This window comes from Anomalospiza imberbis, chromosome 5 (genome assembly GCF_031753505.1).
Source record: "Anomalospiza imberbis isolate Cuckoo-Finch-1a 21T00152 chromosome 5, ASM3175350v1, whole genome shotgun sequence".
Taxonomy (NCBI): Eukaryota; Metazoa; Chordata; class Aves; order Passeriformes; family Viduidae; genus Anomalospiza; species Anomalospiza imberbis.
The window spans coordinates 56,148,425-56,172,269 of record NC_089685.1 but is presented as its reverse complement, the minus strand read 5'-3'; the positions used below and the strand labels follow the sequence as shown (position 1 = coordinate 56,172,269).

Below are 23,845 nucleotides of genomic sequence, written 5' to 3'. Positions count from 1 at the left end.
ACCACCATCAGTGAGAGTCCCCATATCTTCCACTGCTAGTCTGACTGAAATGATGGCACTTTAGCATCATTGATTGTTCTGCCACCATTTAAAGCATACTTCTGGGTGACTGTTGTTATAAATGAGGTCCCTATATGTCCAATTTAAATAAACCACAAAATTTAAAATTTAGCAGCAATTTTAATTGAGGTATAAAATAATAATATAATCAGATATAATTCAGTAGTTACAAAAGAAATTTGGCAGTGGTTTGGATAAAGCATAAACAAAAACTGATTGATCGGGGTACGGGGAGGGCTTCCCACCCTGTCTCCTGTACGAAGGCAGAAGGATCCAAACACAACTTATATACTGTATGCTGATACATATTCATCAATAGTTCCCATAAATCTCCTCCTATTTTCGATTCTCGAAATGTGCGTCACTCTGCTGCAGGGCGCATGCTCCCGTTGTTGCTATGGGATCTTCTGGTCTCTTCGGGGTCTTCTTGGAGGAAGGCCGAAGGTCTTCCTCACATGTCCTCTGGATAACCTGGCAGGTGGCACGTGTGCATTGAGCTTGGCGTTATATAAATAAGAACTATGTTCCAATTAAACCTTATTTATTTCATAGATAAGACCACTATTTTAGACTCCCTGTCTGGAATGGTCCCAACTTTATTCATATTCAAGGTCGATCCTGCTCTGGGAGTTGTCTTTTAACTTCAGTTGATGCCAGTTTTGGTTTGGGAGTCAGTTCCTGACTTCCTCCATTCCCAATGCCGAATCCAACTCCTGCATTCTGTTTCCCACATGTATTCTTGAAGAAACCCATCTGCTTCATAACACTAATCACATATACTTTTCCAATTATTTCCCCAAATTATCGATATAATTACAATTTTGTTAGCATGAGTCACATCCATTTATAACACTGTGATGCAGAACCAGGAGTTTCAAAATGACCCAGGCAAAGGCACTTAATTAAAAGATGGGCACCCTTCTAAAGCGTCTGTGACTTCCCAGAGGATGAGGACACTGCTTGGCCACACCGGTGCCATGGCTGCTGTGCGGGCAGAAGCAGTGGTGTACCACCGTGTAGCGGGTGCTGCTAAGAGCACTGCCAGCAGGGCAGGGCAGTGTGTCCACGCGTGTGACCGTGACCGAGCTTTTAATTTAGATATTGAAAGGAGTGTGAGAGCAGCCTTCACGATGTATCGTCAGGAAGGTGGCACAGGTCAGAAACCTTAACTGAGACGTTTTTGACGGTAGAATTCACACACCAGCCTTCTCCCTGTAACTTAAGGTTAATTCACCTGGCTGATGCTCCATTCATCCCTGAGTCCGCTTTTTCCTACAGGAAATGTGTGACCTCCCAGCTGCCATCCCTTTTTGGTGACATGTGATTGGAAACGGTCAATACATCCTAAAAGTCAGGCACAGGCGGGAGGAGCAGGGCCGTGCCCGGTACCGCTGCCCGTGCCTCGCTCACCGCCGCCGCATCACCCACGGCAAGCCGCTCCCCTGCGGGGGCAGAGCGAACGCTCCGGCCGAGGCGGTCCCGCTCCCTCTCGGGCTCTTTCACTTTCGTTTCCGTTTCCGTCGCTTTCCCGGGCGGGGCTTCCCGGCCATGGCGCTGGCGATCCAGGCTCTGCGGGTTCTGTGCGCCAGCGGCGGCTGCCTGGAGCAGGGCGAGCTGCGGCGGCGGCTGCCGGGCCGGCCCTCGGCCGAGCAGCTGGCGGCCGTGCTGCGGGACGCGCAGCGCTTCACGCTGGTGCGGCGGCCCGGCCGGGCGGCGGCAGCAGCGGAGGCCGAGGTGGCGGTGGTGGTGGCCACCAGCCCCGTGCGGCTGTGCCCGGAGCACGTCGCGGGCTGCCCGGGCCGGTGCGGGCAGCTGCACATCTGCAAGTACCACCTGAAGGGCTTCTGCCGCAACCAGCTGGCCAGGTGAGGGGCGGGGGGGCGGCCGCCATCGCGGGGGGCTCGGCCTTCGGCACGACGTGCGCCTTCAGGGGAAGGAGCTCTCGGTAGAGGCCTTTCCGCGTCGGAAATGCTCACTGCCCGCGAGCACTTTCGTTTATTTGTGTGTGTGTGTGTTGGTGCAAAGGAGGCAGACACAGGCGGTTGTTTCACAGCTTTGGGTCGCAGCACTTCCTCCCCGGCTTATCACCCTGGCGCTTCCTTGCCCGTGGGCAGGGCTGTGCCGGGGGAAAGCCGAGTGTCCCCGCAGGTCCCTGTGCTGCGGGACCCTGGGCAGTGTGCTAAAGCCGAGTGTCCCCGCAGGTCCCTGTGCTGCGGGACCGTGGGCAGTGTGCTAAAGCCGAGTGTCCCCGCAGGTCCCTGTGCTGCGGGACCCTGGGCAGTGTGCTAAAGCCGAGTGTCCCCGCAGGTCCCTGATCTGTGGGACCCTGGGGGAGGCACTCATCGGCTGAGAGGGGATGATGCTCTGGAGCTTTTGTGGTTTTGTGGTTGTGAGCTGCAGGTCCAAAAAGCAGATATTGTCAGAGTGCACTAAGGCTATAATGACTGTGAATCAGAAGTAGCATGGCAATTATCCTCAGACTAATTATGTAATCTGCTTTGCAAATCACATAATGGCTTTATAGAAGAGCAATGTGGATTTTTCTGAAACTAGTTAATTTGGTGTGCTTTTCCAGCTGTTCAGTGTAATGCCCATGGGGTGTCAAAATAATGCCAGTCATTTTGCTGTTGGGTTTCTTGAGTTCTAGGAAGGGATGCAGATTTGTTCACAGCTTCCACTCAGACCACAATCTCCGTGTTCTAAAGCAATATGGACTTGAGAATTTAAACCATGATGAACTTTGCCAGCTTCTGCTTCAAAATGATCCTTCCCTCTTACCAGAGGTGAGTATTACTATAACAGCTTCTTAGCCTTGTTGTTTCAGTGAGCATCACAACGTGGAAGAGGCTTGACAGAGATGGAGATATTAGGTGTCAATTTAGTTAGCTTAATGCAAATCTAAAAATAAATCTGCATCCTCTGTTCTCACCTGTGGTGGATTGACCCTAGCTGGCAGCTAAGCTCTTGAACAGTCCCTCACCCACTCCTCACTCCCCCGTCACAAGCAGAGGAGGTGAACATTAACAAGAAGTAAAAAAAGTGGCAAAACCTGTGAATGGAGATAAAGATAATATAGCAAGGGGAGGAAAGCAGGGAGAAGTGTTGCAAAGGAATACTTCTGCTTCACCACCTTGGAGCCCAACAAGTCTCTGAGCAAGTGCTACCTTGTAAGAAGGACCCATCTCCCTCTTCTTTCACCTTCCCTCAGTCCCCTTCCTCACTATTGTTTTTGTTTTTTTTTTTTTAAGAATGACATTATGTGGCATGGAATATCCCTTTGGCCAGTTTGGACTACTTCCTAGTTTTGGCTAGATTAGAGTTAATATTCTTTCTTGTAGCTAGTACAATGCTGTGTTTTGCATTCAGGATGAGAACAATGTTGATAACACTCATGTTTTAGGTTTTGCTGAGCAGTGCTTGCTGTAAGTCAAGGATTTTCAGCTTTTTACACTGCCCTGCTAGCCTGTAGACTGGGAGTGCACGAGAAGCTGGGAGGGCATGCAGCCAAGAGAGCTGACCCAAACTGGACAAAAGGGTATTCCATACCATATGACATCATTCTGAACAGTGAAATGGGGGGGAGGTGGCCCAGGGGTGGTGGCACACTGACGGGGACTGGCTGGGCTTTGGTCAGTGACTGGTGAGCAGTTGCATTGTGCATCACTTGTTTTGTCTATTGTTTTATCATCATTATTATCTCCTCTTCCTTTTATGCTGTATTAAACTGTGTTTACCTCAGCCCTGGAAGGAGTGAGTGAGAGGCTGTGTGGTGTTTATCTGTTCTGGTTTCAGTTAAGATAGAGTTAATTTTATTACTGGTATCATGAACAGGGCTGTGTTTTGGATTTAATATGAAAATCACATTGGCAACCCACTGAGTGCTTACCTTCAGTCAAGGCCTTTTCAGCTTCCCGTGCTCTGCTAGTGAGGAGGTGCACGAGGAGCTGGGAAGGAGCATGGCCAGGACAGCTTACCCAAACAGACCAAAGGGATGTGTTATCACCACTGTTTTGGTCACAAACCCAAAACATAGTGTGGTATGGTTTGCTACGAAGAAAGTTAACTCCATCCCAGCCAGATCCAGTACATCTTACCATCAAGTTGGAGTCAAAAATATTCCAAAACTATTCTAAAACTAGAGGCGTGACTTAGCACTAAGTCCCATCTTGAGATTGTAAGAATGTTGTCTGTTGAAAGATCTTTCTAAACATTAGCAGGGCAAAGGAAAAGCTATCAAGCAGTCATTTGGAAAACAAGAAGAAAAAATAAATGTTTCTTTCAAAAGCAAATGTATGTACATTGTAGCCATAAAAAAACTAAAAATCATGGATTCAAACAGTCTAAATGAGCACATTGTACTTTGATGTTTAAATTCTTTTTTTCTTCTCCTTCCCAAGGTCTGCATGCATTATAACAAAGGTGATGGACTTCATGGATCTTGTTCCTTTAAAACATCCTGCACCAAACTTCATGTTTGCCAGTACTTTTTGCGGGGTCAGTGCAGATTTGGCAGCAGCTGCAAACGGTCCCATGACTTACTAAATCCAGAATGTTTTGAGAAACTGGAGAGACAGGGGATGAGCTCAGACATTATTAAGAAACTACCTTCCACTTATAGAAATATGTATGACATAAAAAATGGCAACAGAAACATGTATGACATAGAAGATGCCAAATCTTCACCATGCAAAGGTAAGTAATATAATCTTTTGAATACATCAGAAGAGTCATGGTAGTGAATTTAATATTTTCACTGGTATCATTAAGAAAACTGAATTTACATCTTGATTGGTGTTTTAGGAAGGACCTTGTACCTATCTCATTGACAGAGATCTTTGTCTTGACAAGTGAAGTCAGGAGAGGTTCCTGAGAAATAGAGTGCTGGTGTTTATAAAATTCTTAAACTTGGGGTTAAAAAAGCATAACAGGAACTGGAAGTAGGGAACTCTGTAATTTTGGAGTTTTTTAGGTAAAATACAGTAAGGTAGAGACCTATTTAAGAACAGGAGTGGTGGTTGTCTGATAATGAACTATTTAATTGTTTGTCTTTAATGTAGTGATTGTCTAGCACAAGAATTCACAGCACTATCCTAGTTATTTCTTAAAAGTGTAATATTTTCTTTGCACTTTTCTTTTGAAGTTTTTTAGAATTGTAAGTTAAGTATAGTTTAGCAGGCAAAAAAAAGGGATAACAGAATGGAGAAGTCAAGTGTGCATGCTCATCTCTGCTATTCTGCCTGCAGTTCCTTCTTCCTTTCCTTAATGTGCTTTAATTTACAGAAGTATCAGATTTTGAAACTTTGTATTTTATAGCTGCCAGTGTGATCAGCTGTGTGCATGCATGGTTAACTCAAGTCCATCTGGAAGCATAAAGGCATTGCATTCTATTCTTGTTTTGTGGTGATAGCTAAAATCTGTATCTGAGGAATTCAGCAGTTACAGGGAAATCAAGTTCAGAAAGGATGGATACAGGAAGGGACTTTGAGTATAGAAGTTTATCAAAGGCTTCTTTGTCTTTCTGGAGCTGAGTGCAGTTAGGTAGTTACAAACATTGCCTTTAGGCTTCTTCTCTAGGGATAGGAGCACTTTTAAGAGGTATTGTTGATATGAAGTGTATTAATTGTTACAATTCCCCCCTCTAGATGGAAAACCCAGCACTAGACGGGATTCCTCTGCTTCAAAGGAGGATGAATCAGAACAGATATGTTTACATCATCTGTACAGAAGTTGTGGCTTTAAAGGTAGGTTGTCTCAAGTATCAGTACAGACTGTGTCAAGTCCAGCCTGTTTTTCTGTTGTCATAAAGAGGAAATGGTAGCCATCTTTCACAGAAAGGGGAAACTTTCTGTGAGTTTATGCTTATGTTTAGTTAAATCACACTGCTATCTTGCCTGCTGTAGGAAAGTGTTTGACCTGGTACACCAAACAAAGGAGATGTTTTGTTTTGCTCTGGAATCTGCTTGTGCTGAAGACTGGCTACTCCATCTAAGTTTACCTAAGGGATTGCTGAATGATAGGAGTCACATTTCCAAATAGGAAAGCTATGAAAGATATTCTGAATTCTACATTCTCCATTGTTTCTTCTAGTAATCTTCTGTTCCATCTGTCTTAGCTGTCTCCCTTTCAAAATGTTCCCAGGTGTCCAGGAAGAAGGCTGCTTTGCCAGTGTTTTTATTGATTTTTTTGTCATCCTTTTTCTTCTTGATGTTCTTGACCTGTGTACCAAACACCTCCTCATATGAACCGTGTTGCAGTTTCTCCTTGACTTTCCCTGTAGTTAAGTTTCCTTTTGTTCTGCTCTGGAAATTTGGAAATTTGCCTCGGGTTTATGCACATGTGCACTGGTAATGTCACCTTCACTCCTGTTGAGGAGTAACTGCACACTGACACTTTGAACTCTGAGTAACATTTGTGATACCTGGCTCACTGCTACCATTGCTTTTCTTTGTGGAGCCTGGATCTCTTGGAGACTTACTGAAGGGCAAAGGACTTTGAGACTAAAGGAGTTATGTCTGTGTAATTATCAAAAGAGGGGAAAGGTGATGGTTAACTGGGTTGTATTGGAAGGTATAGGACCTAGACATGGTATAAATAGTATGGAATAAGTGGTGGATAGATCCCTGCTTTCAGCTGGGACAGAATTAATTTTCTTCCTAGAAGCCAGTACAGTGCTGTGCATTTGATTTAGGATGAGATTAATAGTGGTAACACACTTATGCTTTAGTTGTTGCTAAGTAGTGCTCACCCAAAGTCAAGAATTTTTCAGCTGCCTGTTTTGCCAATGAGGAGGTGCTCAAGAAGCTGGGAAGGAGCATGGCCAGGACAGCTGACCTGAACTTGTCAAAGGGCTATTCCATACCATTAGAACATCATGCTCAGCATATGAACTGTGGGAGTTGGCTGGGAGGGACTGATTGCTGCTTGGGAAGGGGCTGGGCATCCGTCAGTGGGTGATGAGCAATCGTGCACCCACAAAAAGCTAAGTGTGCATCACTTGTATTTCTTGGGCTTTATTCCTTTCTCACTTTTTGTTAGCTTAATTTTAGATATATGAGAGTGTGTATATATATATATATATATATATACACATATATATACTTACACTTACTATATTGTATTTTATTTCATTTACTAAACTGTTCTGATTTCAGCCCACACATTTACTTTTTTCCTGTTCTCCCCATCTCACTGAAAGAAATGGGAGTAAATGGCTGTGTTGTACTTCGTTACCATCTGAAGTTAAACAATGACAGTCCTGTCTTAAAACTAAGCACTGCTGTGCTTTGGATTTTTCCTCAGTAATGCCACTTTGTGATTTAGTGGTTAATCATAAAGACACTTTTTTTCTATTTATTAAATAATAGCCTTGTAGGAGCCCGTGATCATTTTTTGTCTCTGAAACGGAGAATGATCTGTACAATTTTAATGTGCAAAGAGAGTCTAGTACGTACAGAAACTGAACTTCTACCTAAGTGCAAAAATTCAAATGTTGCTTGCTTATACTGAAAAAAATTTTGAACTATTTTTTGTAATCGTGCCATAGGTGAATACTTTCCCTAGCTATCCTTTTGATGATTTCACCAGCTGGGTACACAGCCCTGAAATGTTGGAGTTCTCTCATAGCCTGTCAAAATAATGCATCTCCTACTTCTTTTTTTTTTTGACTTTTACAGAAAAGTGTATCAGAAACCATTTTCACTTGCCATATAGATGGCAGTACTCTGAGGGTAATACCTGGAAGGACTTCATAAATATGGAAGACATAGAAGACGCATATTGTGACCCAAAAAACGTCAGGTATAAACTCTTATAAAAATTTATAATGTTTCTGGTTTGCTGTATTGTACCAGATCCTTAGTGGCTATAAATTGCTGCAATTCTAATGTAGTCATTACATAAGTAGTTTTATTTGACATTCTTCTACTGACCTCACTTTGCAGGAGATTTGCCCCTCCCTTCCCCTTTTCCCACAGTCCATATTGTGGAACATGCAGAATACCTGAAGAGAGGGACCAGAGCACGTGAAGAATATGGAAATACCTTTCAGAGTTTGGAACTGGGTATATATCACAAAGAGAGTATTGGAAGGGGCTCATACCAGTATGCCACATCCCATGCTGGAAAATTACCTGTTCCTCTTATGTTACAGGCTCTTTGAAGCCCTTCTTAAGTTATGTCAGTGTTCTCTTTAGAATATAGCTGGTCAGCAAGAAGGAGGCAGTGCCTGTTTTCCACTATTTCTGTTCATTTTATGTAACTCACTAATTTAGGAGTGAGTTATGATTATTGCCCATAGAACCAATGTGAGACATAATACTGAAATGCAAAATATGTACAAACATGAAATAGAGCTAGCATACAGAGTTGTGAAAAGTGCAAGGTGCAAAGTACACATTGTAGTGAAAAGTGCACCTTTGTGTTCTGCTTTTGGGTGAGATTGACTTAATTTGCAAATTTGTAGTGGGCTTCTGAATCTGTGAGTAAATCTTCACAAAGAGTTCTGATTTTTTTTCCTCCTTTTTTTTATAGATTTGACTGTGCTTTTACTGAAGGGCTCTTTGTCCCATTCAGTATCTGTTTTCGTGACATGTGCTGTGAGTTCCAAAAAGTCAGACGTCTTTCTACAGCTTCCTCTGTGACCAAACCCCCTCACTTCATTCTTACAACAGAATGGATCTGGTACTGGAAAGATGAATATGGCACGTGGCAGGAGTATGGAAAACAAGTAAGTGTGCAGAAATGGAGAGACTCCTAACTGTGTGAGAAGAGCAGAACTACTGAAAAGTGCACAGTGCTTACATCCTTCCGCTCTTTTGTCACCCTCTTCCTCTCACTCATACTGTACAGATGGATATTAAAGGCCTAATGGGGTCTTTTCCCTGTGATTTTGATGGGTTCAGGTAGAGGACTGATCACTGGTGAGTCACAAATATTATCAACAGGTAACTATTCAGTCAGTCCTGTCAGGTAGGATCACAGGAATTATAGATTTCCATTGGTTCTGAGAAAAGCCTCCTTCTCTAAAGATCCAGTAGTACTCTGCCATCTTTCTTGGTCTGGTTGGTGAATGTGTCACTCTAAATCAAGGATTTCTCATATGCTGATATATCCTGCAGCCACCATACATAGGAGAGTTGTTGGTTTTTAGACTTGCTTGTCTATAACAGACCAGGAGAAACGTTTTTTTCCTCTCTGTTTTTGCTGTGACAGGGTGATCTTCATGCAGCTGCTACTGTCTCCAGTGATGACCTGGAGAAAGCTTACTTGTATGACAGTTCTCCAAAGATGACCTTCAAAGCTGGAAGACATGAATATGAAATAAATTTTGTGTGTAGGTTGCATTTGCTTTGTTTTTCTGTTTTGTCCCTCCCTCCCGAATCTCTTGTGGTTCTGAACTACCTTATTACAGGAGATAGAAGAGAGAAATTTGGACTTTGAATTGCAATGCTTACAGAGTTTCTATCAGTGTTCTCAGGATAAGAGCTGTTCACATAAGCAAAGTGGCATTCTATTCTTTCAGAGCTTTTATTTTTGAGTTCTTGTGTTAGGTTTCAAAATGTCTGCCAGAAAGTCCAAGTATGACACTGATGCTGGCACCAACACAAATGGTGAGGAACTTCTAGAAGACTTGACAAGCCAGCTTCTGCTCTACTTTAATCACTGGTTTGCAGAAAAACAAACACTTGGACAAGGTGTAGGATCCAGACAATCCTTAGCGTTACAGGATTTTTGCACATGTTTTCTTTTCATCCTGTCTGGAAAGGCTGAGAGAATACCTTGACTATGTCAAAGTAGGAAGAAGTGTTTCCCAAGAGTTCAGGAAATACAATCCACTTGTGATGGTACTGTCCTCTCTGAGCTGTTGCCTTTCCTGGCATCCTTTTCAAAAATGATGTAGAACAGTGGTAGGAATCAGCCTGCCTGGACTGTCAGTTTGGTGTAGTTATCTTCGATCCAGCTTTTCATTACTATCTGCATGAAAAAAAGCCAAACACAAAAACCCCAAACCAAAAAACCAGAAAGGGCATGTTATCTGTTGTTTGTGATTCAATCAAAAGCAGTGCTGGGAAAACTTATCCGGCTTTAGAAGTGAAAATTGCACGGTGAATCAATCCCTTCTCTACGGTTTGGGCTTTTTTAGTAACTTAGGCAAATATATGCAGTGTAATTGTCTTTTAGAACTTAATTTCTAGGCTTGCTGATGTCAAGAGGTTTTTTTGTTTGTTTTCCGGTGTATCTCACTCTGAAGATGAGGCCTCATTGTCCTGACTGGTAGTGACTCTTAATTGTTAGTATGTTGTCAAAGTAGCTGCAGAGTTTCCAAGAAGGAATACCTCTAAAATTCAGGTTGCTGTGACTTGTTTCTCTTGGTGGTCAATAAAAATAAATGGTCTGTGATAGATGCTGGGTTCTGTTTACAGGGTTTGAAGTCTACAACTAAATGTAGGAAAAAAGTGTGTCGGCTGCAAAATGAGGAGGAGGGAGCCTTTTTGTTGATATTTTTGTCATGTTTTGTATTTTTTCCCAGCCATGATGCAGAAAAACCTTCGCTACAAAACAGAGAGGAAGATTTGCAGAAGACCTAAATTTGTCTCTCAGGCAGAGGTGGAAAAGATAAAAGACAGGTAAACCACAACTACTCATTCTGAGGTGATGGGTTTAGTGCTTTGTGAATGCTGAATCCTCCATGGGTGCAAGTAGGGTGAAGAAGCAGCTGTTCAGGCAGTTGTGAAAGACAAAATTGGAGAGGGAAAGGGACATACCTTTCCTACAACCATGTCTAGCCAGGGCAGTGTTGCAGCCTGGCCAGCAGTTTTTAGTCAACTCAGGAACCTCTGCGGTGAAGAAGATTTGGGCTTGGCCACAGGAAGTGTGGAAATATAGGAAATAATTCAACATGTAGCAGTGTGTTTATGTGTACTAGCTCTTTCTGAGATGAGTAATTTTCAAAGCTAAGTGCAAGTTCAGAAAAATTCTTTTGAGAGCAGCTGGACAATCTGAAAGGAAAGCAGTCGTTGTCACAGATAGAGCAAAAGGTGAGAGCCTGCAAGGAGATAGAGTTCATTCTTCCCCTGTACTCGGTACTGGTGAGGCCACACCTTGAGTACTGTGTCCAGTTCTGGGCCCCTCAGTTTAGGAGGGACGTTGAGATGCTTGAGCGTGTCCAAAGGAGGGCAACGAGGCTGGTGAGGGGCTTGGAACACAAGCGTTATGAGGAACGACTGAGGGAGCTGGGATTGTTTAGCCTGGAGAAAAGGAGACTCAGAGGTGACTTTATCGCTCTCTTCAACTTCCTGAAGGGTGGCTGTGGTGAGCTGGGGGTCGGTCTCTTTCTCCAGGCAGCAACAGATAGAACAAGAGGACACAGTCTCAAGCTGCGCCAAGGGAGATACAGGCTAGACTTAAGGAAGAAGTTTTTCACAGAAGGAGTGGTCAAATACTGAAATCATCTGCCCAGGGAGGTGGTGGAGTCACCATCCCTGGATGTGTTTAAAAAAAGACTGGATGTGGCACTTGATGCCATGATCTAGTTGAGGTGTTAGAACATGGGTTGGACTCGATGATCTTAAAGGTCTCTTCCAACCTAGAAAATTCTGTGATTCTGTGAGTTGCATGTAACAGCCAATTTTTACACATGCCCTTGCAGCACACAGTCCTTGCTTAAACACTGAAAAGAGCAGCTAAGCACACTAATTAAAATTGGGGTGGAAGTACAGGGGAGGGCTGTATCTATCCTGTTTCTGTCATACTGATGTGATACTGGATGCATTTGTATTTACCACCCCTGCTGTAGCAGAGCTTTTATATATACATTCAACTCTGCAAGAGAAATCCCTATGTGTTTAGTTTAGAGTATATATTTCTTTTTTTCTTGTTTGGCATCTTGCTTTCTGACATAAGTCTTGACACAATGACTTGGAACAAATATTTTCATTTGCTGAACAGAAACTACAGTTTTGAAATATTTTTGAGTATGTTCAGTTGCCTATATTCTCCCTAAGCTTGACAAAAATGTTTAGTATAATATGTACATAAAATGTCATGTTTAGTTTTTATTTTAATTGTCTGTTTGTAATGTCTTATAATCTACAGGGGTGTTAAACATACAGAAGGGTTTAAGAACATTCCAGCTCACTGGGACAAATCTGCTCTGCCTGAACTGGGATTCAAGGTTTGGAGCTTTTTAGTTTTTTCTGTCAGTTTTGTCATGTAATTTTTGTTCCATCACAAGTTCAGTGTTTCTTCTGGCTTTGTAAATGACTGTTTCTGTGTAGCATAATACAGAGGCATTGGTAAATTTAAACCTGATACCACACTGGGCAGACCTGGAGGTGAAACTAGACCCAAATTTAAACAAATGGTGGCAGTAAAACTGTGGCAGCAGGGACTTTCACTGCTACTATTAATCCCTTGGCTTGGCAAATTTGCTGAGTTAACAAGACTGGTACTGGTGCCCAAAATACACAGTTTTGAAGTCCCAACATGTGCTGAAAGCATCAGAGGTAAATGATGCTTCTGAACTTGAGAGTAGCCATTCCCTTAGCTGTAGGCTATTGTATGTCTATGGAGAGGTGCCGAAACCAAGGGAGTTCACAGAATCACACAGAATGGTTGGGCTTGGAAGGGGGAACCTCTGGAGATCACAACCAACCTCTGGAGAGGGAAACCAACCCCTCTGCTAAAGCAGGTTCACTCAGAGGAGGTCACACAGGATTGTGTGCAGGTGGGTTTTGAATATCTCCAGAGAGACTCTACAACCTCTCAGGGCAGCTTGTTCAGGATGGGATCTTTTATTATTATGTGTATTATTATTTTATTCATTACAGTGGAGTAAACTTGTTAATCTTTGTAACACACCCAATTAATATATGTGTGACATACCTTCTCTGACTTCCTGTCTGCTTCCACCAGCTCCTCTGTCAACGCTAGTAACTGTACCTAGAGAAAAGGTGTTTCTGATGCTCAGAAACCACTAACTTGCAAAATGCAAATCCTTAACAAGTTGTCACTAAGAAATAAGACTGACATTGACATTTTTTATGTTCCCACGAAAATATGCAAGTAAGCTTTGCTTGCTTTCAGAACTGTCATGTAAAGAACTGATTTTTAGTAGTGTGACCATGCTTTTCCCTAAAATTGTTTGAATAAAGCCTCTTCAATTGATTTAGAAACACAACAGGCAGTGCAGAAACACTGTGAGGCAGTGCAGCCTCACTGGCTGTAGGGAGGATAAACTAAAAAAGATCCTCTGGTTTTCTGCAACATAAATTCTCAATTCCTTTTTTATTTATGTGCTCATTTCTGCTATGTTTTTAGATACTGTTTGATGCATGCAAATATATCTTGACCAAGAGGAGTTGAGTGGCTGCACAAGAGGATGCAAAAGTAACTTTTCAAACTTCTCCTTGCAGCTGATTGAGCTTGACTGTTCTTCTGAAGAATACAAGAAAGTCAAAGTGGACTTTCAGCGCACAATGCCCAAAGCAGCTATCAAAAAGATTTGTAGAGTTCAGAACCCATCCCTCTGGGAACTGTATCAATGGTAAGTGTAAAACACTGCTCTGGCATGTATATATGATACTTATTGTTTCTGCAGTTAACTGTATGTGCTGTGCTAAAGATAGAACACGCATTCCGGAAATGCCTCTGCTACCACTCTCCCACTGAAATACCTACCTAATATCAACATTTAGATAAAGAGGTATCAACAAACCCAAAACTCAGTCAAGACACAGAGCTTAGAACAGTCAGATTCAGGGCTGTGTGGGAGGAATCCTTGCTCCTGACTTCTGCCAGGCCTGTGTCCATGACAGCTTCCTTCCAGTGAAACCTTGAAGCTGGTAACGAGTCACATCTTGCACAATGTTTTGCAGCTGATCAAAATTGAAACAGCCTTCAAAATTAAATGCAAAACTCATGGAGGGCAGGGCTCAATATAAACTCCTGTGTTCAGGAAAAAAAAATAAACCACTGAGATTCCTCCCCTCTCTCTTCAAAGGCAGTGAATGAAAGAAAACATTTGTAGTTAAAGCATTTGTGTATAATGTGAAAGCATGTTTGTATGCCCAAATTAGGCCTTACTGTACAGATTTTCAGAATATACTCTGTGTAAAATTGTTTTGGAGTAGCTGGAACCTGTGGGGACAGCCACTGTGAAACTACAAAGATTCTGCTTCTCATTGCAGGCAGAAGGACTTAATGCAGAAGAGCAATGGTGGAAAGGCTGCAGATGAGCGATTTTTATTTCATGGGACCAGTAAAAAAGACATTGATGCCATCTGTCAGCAAAACTTTGACTGGAGAATCTGCGGCCTTCATGGGACAGTCTATGGCAAAGGTTGTTTTTCAGCTCTTTCAGTAATCCTAGACTTGCTATAAAATTCTCAGTACTCACTGCAGAGGGGTAAAGTTTACAAGGTGGTACTTGGCTAGTCCTGGGCTTCTCTCTGTCATGATGTGGGCAACAGAGCTGAGTTTCACAAGGGTCATTTGGAGCTAAGGCACTCTGAAAGGCCTTGGCCTCTGCATTCCTAAGTACTTGCAAGAAAAGAAGTACTAAGTCCTACAGACTTAGGAGAGGTTAGTTGTAAGGATGGTTTCTGCTAGACTCTAGGCCTACTGCTGTTCCGGTTTCTCCCAAATCCTATAGAAAAGCAGTCTGGCTTTTTTTTATTTCCTTCCCAAGAATCTAAATGCCATTTTGGTTACAGTTTTTTTTACCTTGTTAACAGATTATATCCTTCTATATTGTCCTACGTACAGGAAATTACCAGCACATCAAGTGGATAGCTGAGACAGGCTGACTGGCTGACTACACACTTTTCTGCTTGAATACTTTGTAACTCTCAGAAATGTTTGAGAATCACAGTGTATTTTGAGCATGGAAGGGACCCACAAGGATCATCAAGTCTAAATGTGCTGATGAATATTAGTAGCCTCTGCCAGGACAGGAAATGTGGTGATAATGGGGGACGTGGACATCTAGGGTCAGGAGGAAATCCTTTAGAAGATTATGATATTTTAAACATTGGTTTAAACATTTAAACATTTTAATATGTGTGCTGTGAAAACTAAAAATTGCATAGTGGTAATTTCCACTAAGAGGGACATAGAGGACGAGTGAAGGCTTTGGAAAGGCTGTTCATTAATTGCTTAATGGATTTGTTTATTAATTCATTTTCACACAGTATCACTTTGTTCCTGCTGTTTTAGTGTCTTATAAACTCTGTCTTGGTGTCTCTTCTGCAGGAAGCTATTTTGCAAGGGATGCATCTTATTCTGACAACTACTGTGGGGCAGACTCAAACACCAAGACCATGTTTCTGGCACGAGTGCTGGTGGGGGAGTTCACTCTTGGTAGTTCTCATTATGTTCGGCCTCCCATGAAGGATAGCCAAAGATTCTATGACAGTTGTGTGAATAATTTTTCAAACCCTTCTATCTTTGTCATCTTTGAGAAGCAGCAGATTTATCCAGAGTATCTCATAGAATACCAGGCATCAGCAAGACTTCTATAGCAGCAAAACTTGTCATTCTTATGTTTAACTGGTTTAAACAGTTTTTTAGTTTTGGCTTAAGAGAGAAAAATTGATTTTGAAGAAGCTGTGTGATCAGATAGGTGAGTGTTCAGAAACATTTTTTTCTCTGTCTTTTCAGTGTAATAGAAAAGAAGGCATAAAAAGACATAGAGGATGTTTTAGAATTCCTAAAATCCTGTTTCTGTATCCTATTTGTAGCAGCTTTCACATATACCCTACATCATGGGAGCCTTTCATAAATTTATTAGAAGAAATTGCTGATGGTTGTAGCATGAGGATTGGCCACGACTGCCAAGTTTAAACAATTTTTAGTTATTGTTTCAGGATAGATTTTTATATGTGCTCATTGGTCAGAAGCGCTATCCCTCTGACTGTTAATCTTTTAACTCAAAACTGGACAAAACACATTTTTTTAGTAATCTGTCTCCTGTAACAGTAGACATTGAGGTGTTTGCAAATGTGATTGTACAATCTGTGCTCAACTCATTGCATAAATTCTTAGTAGCACTCTTCTTTTTTGTCTGCACCAACAAAAACTCAAAAATTAAACTTGCTTGTTGAAAAAGATCAGAGACTTATTTTCACTTGTTGAGTTTCTAATTTAAAACAATTACCAAAGATACAAGCATAACAGGGGTTGCTTGGTGCTGTGTGACTCAGTTGATTTACTCTATCAAATAAACACTGTATTTTATGTCTGAGAACACAAGTTTTTCATGACTTTCACTGTGCCTACAAACACAAGAGTGCTGGCAGGTGCTGTGGAGGAAGCAGAGGAGGCAACTCACACTGTTATTTCTTACCATACTTGGGAGGGAAATATACTGTTTGTCCTGCTTGATTATCAGTACCTTCTTTCTGTGGATGAACTTTAGGGTTCCCTTACAGCTGTTGGGAAGGATGGTGAGTGACTGTCTCTCATTAGGTGTTCTGCCTCTTTGGATGCAGGACATTCACAAATTCCCTGTGTAATCAAGCTATTGTTGGACTTCTTTCAAGAAAAAACATGCTTACCTGGGAAGCTGTCTTCAGCCACAGAGCTGAAATCTTTAAAATCTGAAGCTTAGGTTGAATACTTAATTATTCCTATCAGAAGAAGATAATAGTGTTGAGCAGTCAGCTTACATATGTGCAATCAAAAAACTTGAGCTATCAAATATTTTTTTAAGATTAAAGTTGCTGATGCATAGATAGATACTTTATCATAGGATTAATGTGCTAAAGTAGCTATAAATTAGCTACAGTGTGCTGCAGAAGCCTTAAGAAATACTCTCTGTATGACCTAAAAAAGCTCATCTTCAGCTGCATTCCATATATTTCTTTTTCACTCTTCTGGATGATGATTGACAGGTGTTCACTGGGTAACTATTACTTCAGCATTGTGAGCCAGGAGCTTGGCCATGATTAGCTGGATTAAGGCTGTGTAGCCCCCTTTTTTTGTAAACTGCAAATATAGCAGCATGATACCTGAAGGAAAATAACTCCTATATGTGTTTTAATCTCAGTGAAACACAGAATAGGGAAAGGGAAATTGAGTGTATTATTTCTTTTGAAAGATTTGTAATAGAACAAAAATGATAAATCTCATGTCAGCAAATGAGCTTGTCAGCAAATAGTACATTCATAGAGGAGGATAACAGTTATGGAGGAAAGATTTTCTGTCTGTGCAGAATAAGGTTTTTCTGCCAAAACAAAAACCATGTTCATCTACATGTTAATGGCAAATGAGAATACTGGTTGTAATAATTTCTTCCTCTGAACATAAGCAGAATTTCAGGTAAGAATTAAGATAGGTAAAGTCACATTAATCTTCTGACAGAAAATTGAAACAAACATTCTTTTTCAGGCAAAAAGTTGAAATATTTTTATTGACATTTTTTATTGTATTTTTAAAACCTCTAACTTGATTCTTGTGTGTGTATGAGTGTAAGTAAAACAGCGAATAAAATGCCTGGTTGTTGTACTTTGTCATCTGTTATTTCTCCATTATCACAGAAAGAGAAAAATTGCTATGTTTTTTCCACTTTTTGAAAATGCAGGGGTAACATTTTTGTGTATGGTAAATAAACAGGTACTCAAACCAGTAAATTCCTTCTGGTCGTTTTCTCTTTTTCAATACTGAAATCACAATGTTTCAATACACTTGTGAGTTTAGAGGCTGTTGTTAAGCAGTAGGAGTCCCTCTACAGCTGTTTGGGTTGCATTTGGAAATGAACAGATTAAAGAGATGTTTGCATTAAATCCAAACTTTAGGCAAAAAGTTATATTGAACCTCTTTTCTGAGTGAGAAGTATCTCTTTTGGCTACTTAAGACAAGCAATTGAGCAGGAAGAGTGCAATAATCTGTCGTTCACACCCACACCATGTGAGGAGAAAGATAAACTGTGAAGGGTGTTTCCTTTTTCGGTGACAGGTCCATCCTGGTAAGGCAGACGGCACAGCCAGCAGAAGCCAACCAGCTTTGCTGTGCCATCAGTGGGGTGTGGAACATGGGGGTTTATGAACCCTGATCCTCCACCTGCTACGCTGGGGAGGAGGCTGGCAGCCAGCCAAAGGCAGTTCACTGCACCCTTTGGTGAGGGTTACCTGGAGCCAGGTTTGTCTTGATAGTCTGACTGGATTTTATGAAATGTGGGTGCCAAAATCCTGTCTAAGTGCTGGCAGCAAGGGAGTGGCAGTATCCAGTTTGGATACCTGCAGCCTGGCCAAGTAGGGGCTGGTGGGTGAGAGGAACTTGGGTGGATGGCAGATACCAGGTTCTGTGGTGTGCTCAGTGCTGCTGGCCTTGGAGAATGAGCTTTGCTTCTAGGAACCAGTATTCAGGGTTGCCTTAGGGACAAAGGCCAAGTGGGAATTGCAGAAATGCTGCTTAACTTGGAGTACATCCAGCAGAAGATCCAGATGGAATGGTTGTTACATGGCCAGTATAATTGGAGCTTCCCTGTTTGTACAAGGGATAGACTTCATGGCCTCCATAGCTCCATTGCACTTCCTGCTTCAGGTCCATCACAAATTCATCTCTGCATGCAGAAATCCTAGCAACTGAAGGAATGCTCCCTCCTTGAAAGTAGCCACAGCCCCCTGCAGTGCAGGGAGAAAAACATCTTAGAAACATGATATTTTTCAAGGTCAGAAGAAAGTGAGAGGGGCCAGTATAAACCAAGCAGTGACAGTTTATAAATCAGCTTTAAATTCTTTTACCCTGCTTTCTGCTGTAAACACATGGAAGAGTCTGGTATCAGGTGAAGCTATGTCCAGGATGTTTAACAAAGGGAAATGAGAAAGCGATCATTGCCTGGAGTATCTCACACAGAGAGGAAATTCTGCAGTTTAATGCCAAGTAAAAATAGAAAGTCCCAATTTACAATCCATGAAGCATAATAATTTCTGCCACCTAACTCTGTTTTTCTAGGAATACCATTTTTAAAGCACAAAACGGTAAAGCTTTTTTTCTATCAGCAGCTTCATTAAAAATACCATCTTACACTGACAGCTTTCTGTCATCATTACAAAGACCAGAAGACATATTTAATAGAAGCTTTCTTTTACCAAGCAACCTTTGCTTCATATCAGCTGTCAGAGAATGACTAAAACCCTTTTGTAACACAGACGTGCCCGATTTTAAACAAACTCACAGCTCAGCAATGCAAGACAACACACTTGCTGTTTCTGAGGAAAGGAATTTTAAACCAGTTTCCTTGTTCCTCCTTAGACCCAACTGCTGCTGACTGAAGCATGTTGTGCCAGAATGCTAAATAATTATCATTACTTAAGATATAAAGCTATGTTTTGCTATTGCAATTACAAACATAGTGGTGGGGATGAGGTTTTTGTTGTTACTGTTTTGCATTTCTTCTGGAGGGGCTTTTGGTAGTTTTCTTTTTGTGGTTTGTTTTTTTGAGTTTGGTTTTTTTTTTTTTTTTTTTTAATTAATTCTAAAACCAGCCCTGCTCAAGATTGGTTTGGGACCATGTTATATAGGTGCACAAACACACCCTGATTACAGTGATATTACCAGTTTCTGTTTTGGACAGCTGCTGGCAATCTAGTGCCTTGTTTTCCTGGAAATGTGTGCTTCCAGAGGCTCACTGATCCCTGCCACAACTCACTCTGTAGGTGTGTTGCTGAGCTCACACAGCCAGGGTGAGGTCCAGCTGCACTGAGTGCCCTGGTACAATGTCTGCAGTGTCTGGTGACTGTATCACCAACCCTTAATGAGAAGGAGCAAATGGCTTGGGGCTTTTCCTGGGTTACTGGAAAGCAGGCAGCCTCTTTTCTGTCTTCTCTAGCTGTCTGTCTCAGCCTGCATGTAGAACAAGGGTTGATGCACTTCCAGAAAGCTGACTTCAAATGCAAAAATAATTTCTCTGTTCCATAGTGCTACAAACTGACAGGTGAAAACACACAACACTTCCTAACCAGAAGCCTGCAGAGTGGCTGAAAGACTCTTAGCACAGACTCAAGTGAGTTTACTTGAACACATACTGTCCATGTTCAAGGTGGATGCAGCTGAGAAAGATTCTTGGTTCATTTTCCAAGCCTGTAAAATGTGATGCACACCAGCAGCCACTTAAGGACTGTTTTTCTTTTCGGTGGCATCAATATTTGAAATTATGTTGGTGGAGAGGCACCCCAGTGCATCCCAGTCATACCAGTTTTATGCCAGTGCCAGCAAGAGATGCTGGCCAGCAGCAGAGCCTGGAGAGGGTTCATAGTTCAGCAGGAGAGCACCTGAAGAGCAGCACAAAGGAATCCCAACCACTCCAGCCCTACTAGAATGCCTCTCTGCAAGTATATGCAGCATACAAAATAAAAAATGAGGTTAGAGATGTGCACTCCTGCAGGTCTGTGATCTCACTGGCCTCACACAGACATGGTGGGATGGCTCCTGTGACTGGAGTGCTGGAATGGAAATATACAGGAAATATACAGGCTTTTGAGAAAAGACAGAGGAGATGAGAAGGGGGGTGTCATCCTCTGTCAATGACCAGGTGTAGTGCATGGAGCTCCACCTGGGGATGGATGAGGACCTGACTGAGACCTTACAGGTCAGGATTAAAGGGAAGGACAAAGAACCCAAGAAAGCTTGTTAAAATTCAAAGGTCACTTCCTCTAAGATCAGGAGTCATGCATGCCAACAAAGAGGAAGTGAAGCAAAAATACCAGGAGACCTTAGTGGATAAGTAAGGAGCAAACAAAAAGGAAGTCTACAGAAGGTGGAAGCAAGGCCAGGTAGCCTGGGAGGAATACAGAGGAATTGTCTAAGCAGTCAGGGATCAGGTTAGGAAAGCTAAAGCAAGCCCTGACAGAAATAAATCTGGTCAGGGATGTCAAGGGCAACCAAAAAAAAAAAAAGCTTCTACTGGTATATGGGTAATGAAAGAAAGATGAGGGAACATGTGGGCCCTCTCTAGAAGGAAAGAGGAGCTCTGGTTACTCAGAACATGAAGAAGGCTGAGGTACTCCATGCCTTCAGCCTCCATCTTCACTGCTATGTGCTCCACCCACACCACCCAAGTTGCAGAGGCAGAGACTGGGAAGAAGAATCTCACAAAATCATGGATAAGAAAGGGAAAAGCTTGATTTAGGCTTGGCTTATTTTGTCAAAAATGAAGCACATGACAACTTTCTGATTCACGTAAGGAATACAAACAAGCCTTTGACAGATGATTTCAGATGGAATAAACTTCCTGCTCATTCTGGTAGGTGGGAAGTTTTTAGGTAAGGCCCATCCAGCTTTTTGTCAACTGTGTATGTAAGCTACACAGTAAATCAGCCTCCAGCACACTATTTCTAGGAGGAGAAAAATTATGCATAACGTGTAGAAACTAAGGTAAATACAGCATATTGCTTTTCAAATAAATAACAATCACTCCATCAGCAATTCATATAATCAGTGTGTCTGTAACAGGGTACTTCTGTTTAGCATGCTAGAAATGCTCTGTGGGAAAAGGAACAATTGCAAAACTTCCCCAGTCAGTACTTCATCACCGTTGCCTATACAGATCTGTTTAAAAAAAATTACATGAAAGAGGAAGAGACAGTCTTTGAGGAACAAGATCCAGTAATTTGATCAGTGTTCAGGCAGCATGTGGGAAGAAGGCAGCAAAAGATGCTTGCTGGAGAGAAACTCAAGGACCTAGCCAGACATCAGTGAGCAGATGGCTCCATCCTTGCAATGAAGCTGAGCAGTCAGTCTCTTCCTCCTGCTGCTGCAACACTTCTCTGTGCACATCACCAAAAGAGATGCTGTACCTAAGGAACCCTCAAGCAGACTATGTCAAGCAGGCAGAAGGTCAAGACTTGCAAAGAACCAAAAAGTGACTCCTTATTTTTATGGTGCCACAAGAATTTCTGTTATATACAAAAATTTAAAAGAAAAAAATATAAGAATAAATGCATTTTAAAAAAGGGTCTTGGGACTGCACCAATCTCTTCTCACAGTTCTGTTGTTGTGCATTAACCCCAGCCAGCAGCTCAGCCCCTCAGAGCTGCTCATTCACACCCCCATAGTGGGATGAGGGAGAGAATTTTAAGAATGAGAAAACTCATGGATTGAGATAAAGACAGTTTAATAGGTAAAGCAAAAGCCACACACCAACAAGGAATTAATTCACCATTTCCTATGTGCAGGCCATCCCAGGAAGCAGATCTTCAGCAGGCATAACTGTGACTTGGGAAGGCAAATGCCATCACTTTGAATGTTATCCCCCTTCCTTCTTCTTCCCCTAGTTTTATGTGCTGAGCATGGTGCCATGAGGTATGGAATGTCCCTGTGTTAAGTGGGAGTTAGCTGGCCCAGCTGTGCCCCCTTGCAGCTTCTTGTGCAACACTAGCTGTGTGGCAGGTGAAGGCTTTGCAGAGGAGTAGGACAGAGGGAACGTGAGGGGTGGAAGCTACGGCTGTTTTGGCTGGGAAGATGCATGAGCACAGTCACACAGCTCAAACAGGTCCATGGGGCTGCTGCAGCTGGCAGTGAGACAAGGTCCTTCCTGAGGGGGTGAGGCACTCGGGACATGACCTGCTCCAGTGTCACAGGAGTCAAGAGAGCTGCTGGGTCTGATGATCCTGGATCCCACTCCTCTGCCACCAACTCTAGTGCATGCATGCTCTTAATTTCCTTGATTCAAGGAGCTAGACAGGGATGGTGCCAATTGCAATGCTTGGAAAGGAAAGGCCTCCCCATGAAGCAGATGTCGTACCAACCATTAAATTTCCTCCAGTCCTCCTGCTTGCTTTAAATTAATATCTTCTTTGTCTCTGCCTTTCCAACGGCAGTTCAGCAGCCAGAAAAATGGCTGTCACCTCATTTCTTTGGTCTTAGCTGCTGGAACTTTACTGGTTCATTCTTCTTCTGTCATGTCAATGGAATGTGCCAAGTGCAAATTGTTAATCCAAGTGTATTTAAAATCACTTCAAAGCATGGAGGAGGTGCAACTTCTCTGGCTTTACAGACATAGGTAGAGATTAAGCATTGTACAGGCGCCTCAGCTTTGATTGTTAGTGGAGTTCATGAAAAAGCCAATGCACTGTGTCCCAGGTCCTCTGCTGTAACTTTGGTGCCTTTGGGGCTTTCTCTAGGGACTCACAAGTACATGGGAAGGATGTGTCATACAATGAATTGAAATTAAAATCTACTGTAAATTGTGGAAATTGAGCATGAGGAAAGCATTCTCACAGATAAGTGAAAAGAAGTGTGATGAAAAAAAGCAAATGAAAGTGGGATGCTTCTTTATAGATACTATTCACAGCAATGTGAAAACATCCAAAAAAGACTGTGGAGCCAATTTTAAAAAGTGACTGGAGGCTGCCCCACAGGAGGGCAGTGAGGAAGCACCTACTGACCATCAGTGGGTCTTAGGCTCCTACCTGTCCTTGGAGTTTTGAAAAATAATTATACCAGTGACTCATTAACAAAGGGTCTCATTCCAGAAAGCTTCAGGATGTACATTCCCTTTTAGCGAGATTCCAGCATGATGTAGACTCCATTTTTTGGTCCAAGTGTGGCTTTTGATTTGAGCTGCAAAGGAATCTGAAAGAGAAAAGAGCATCTTATGTGCAGTTGAGTGTGTTTGTTTATGTGTGTATGACACCCCCACATACAGACAGACATTTTTGCTGGAGGACCAGTTCATACCAGGATTACTGTGGAAGCTGTAAAGTACTTGTTTTACAGTCAGCTGTGGTGGTATAATATTAAATAGAATTTACAGCCAGAGGCTGAGGCAGTGGTTACCCAGGAATGC

The 23,845-nt window shown here is 42.2% G+C and overlaps 2 protein-coding genes across 15 annotated transcripts in view; one reads left to right on the top strand and one right to left on the bottom strand.

The window, feature by feature from the left end:
- Nucleotides 1-1,580: 1,580 nt before the first annotated feature.
- Nucleotides 1,581-17,562, top strand: PARP12 (poly(ADP-ribose) polymerase family member 12). Of its 2 annotated transcripts, none has more exons than XM_068190945.1 (12): nt 1,581-1,925; nt 2,702-2,843; nt 4,458-4,752; nt 5,703-5,801; nt 7,734-7,857; nt 8,590-8,785; nt 9,271-9,391; nt 10,589-10,685; nt 12,154-12,232; nt 13,473-13,603; nt 14,247-14,398; nt 15,310-17,562. In XM_068190945.1, exons 1-12 carry the CDS (start codon nt 1,609-1,611, stop codon nt 15,576-15,578), a joined length of 2,022 nt encoding a protein of 673 aa, XP_068047046.1. In that variant the 5' UTR covers nt 1,581-1,608; the 3' UTR covers nt 15,579-17,562. The 2 variants fall into 2 exon arrangements, with proteins under 2 accessions (XP_068047046.1, XP_068047047.1); XM_068190946.1 differs by having other exon boundaries at nt 1,582-1,925; nt 2,708-2,843.
- TBXAS1 (thromboxane A synthase 1) overlaps nt 16,110-23,845 on the bottom strand; it is a 234,713-nt gene continuing 226,977 nt past the window's right edge. For all 13 annotated transcript variants that reach the window (XM_068190960.1, XM_068190947.1, XM_068190954.1 and 10 more), the window contains one exon: nt 16,110-23,631. In XM_068190960.1, coding sequence (XP_068047061.1) covers nt 23,557-23,631 — 75 coding nt within the window. In that variant the 3' untranslated portion in view covers nt 16,110-23,556. The remainder of the gene's footprint in view (nt 23,632-23,845) is intronic.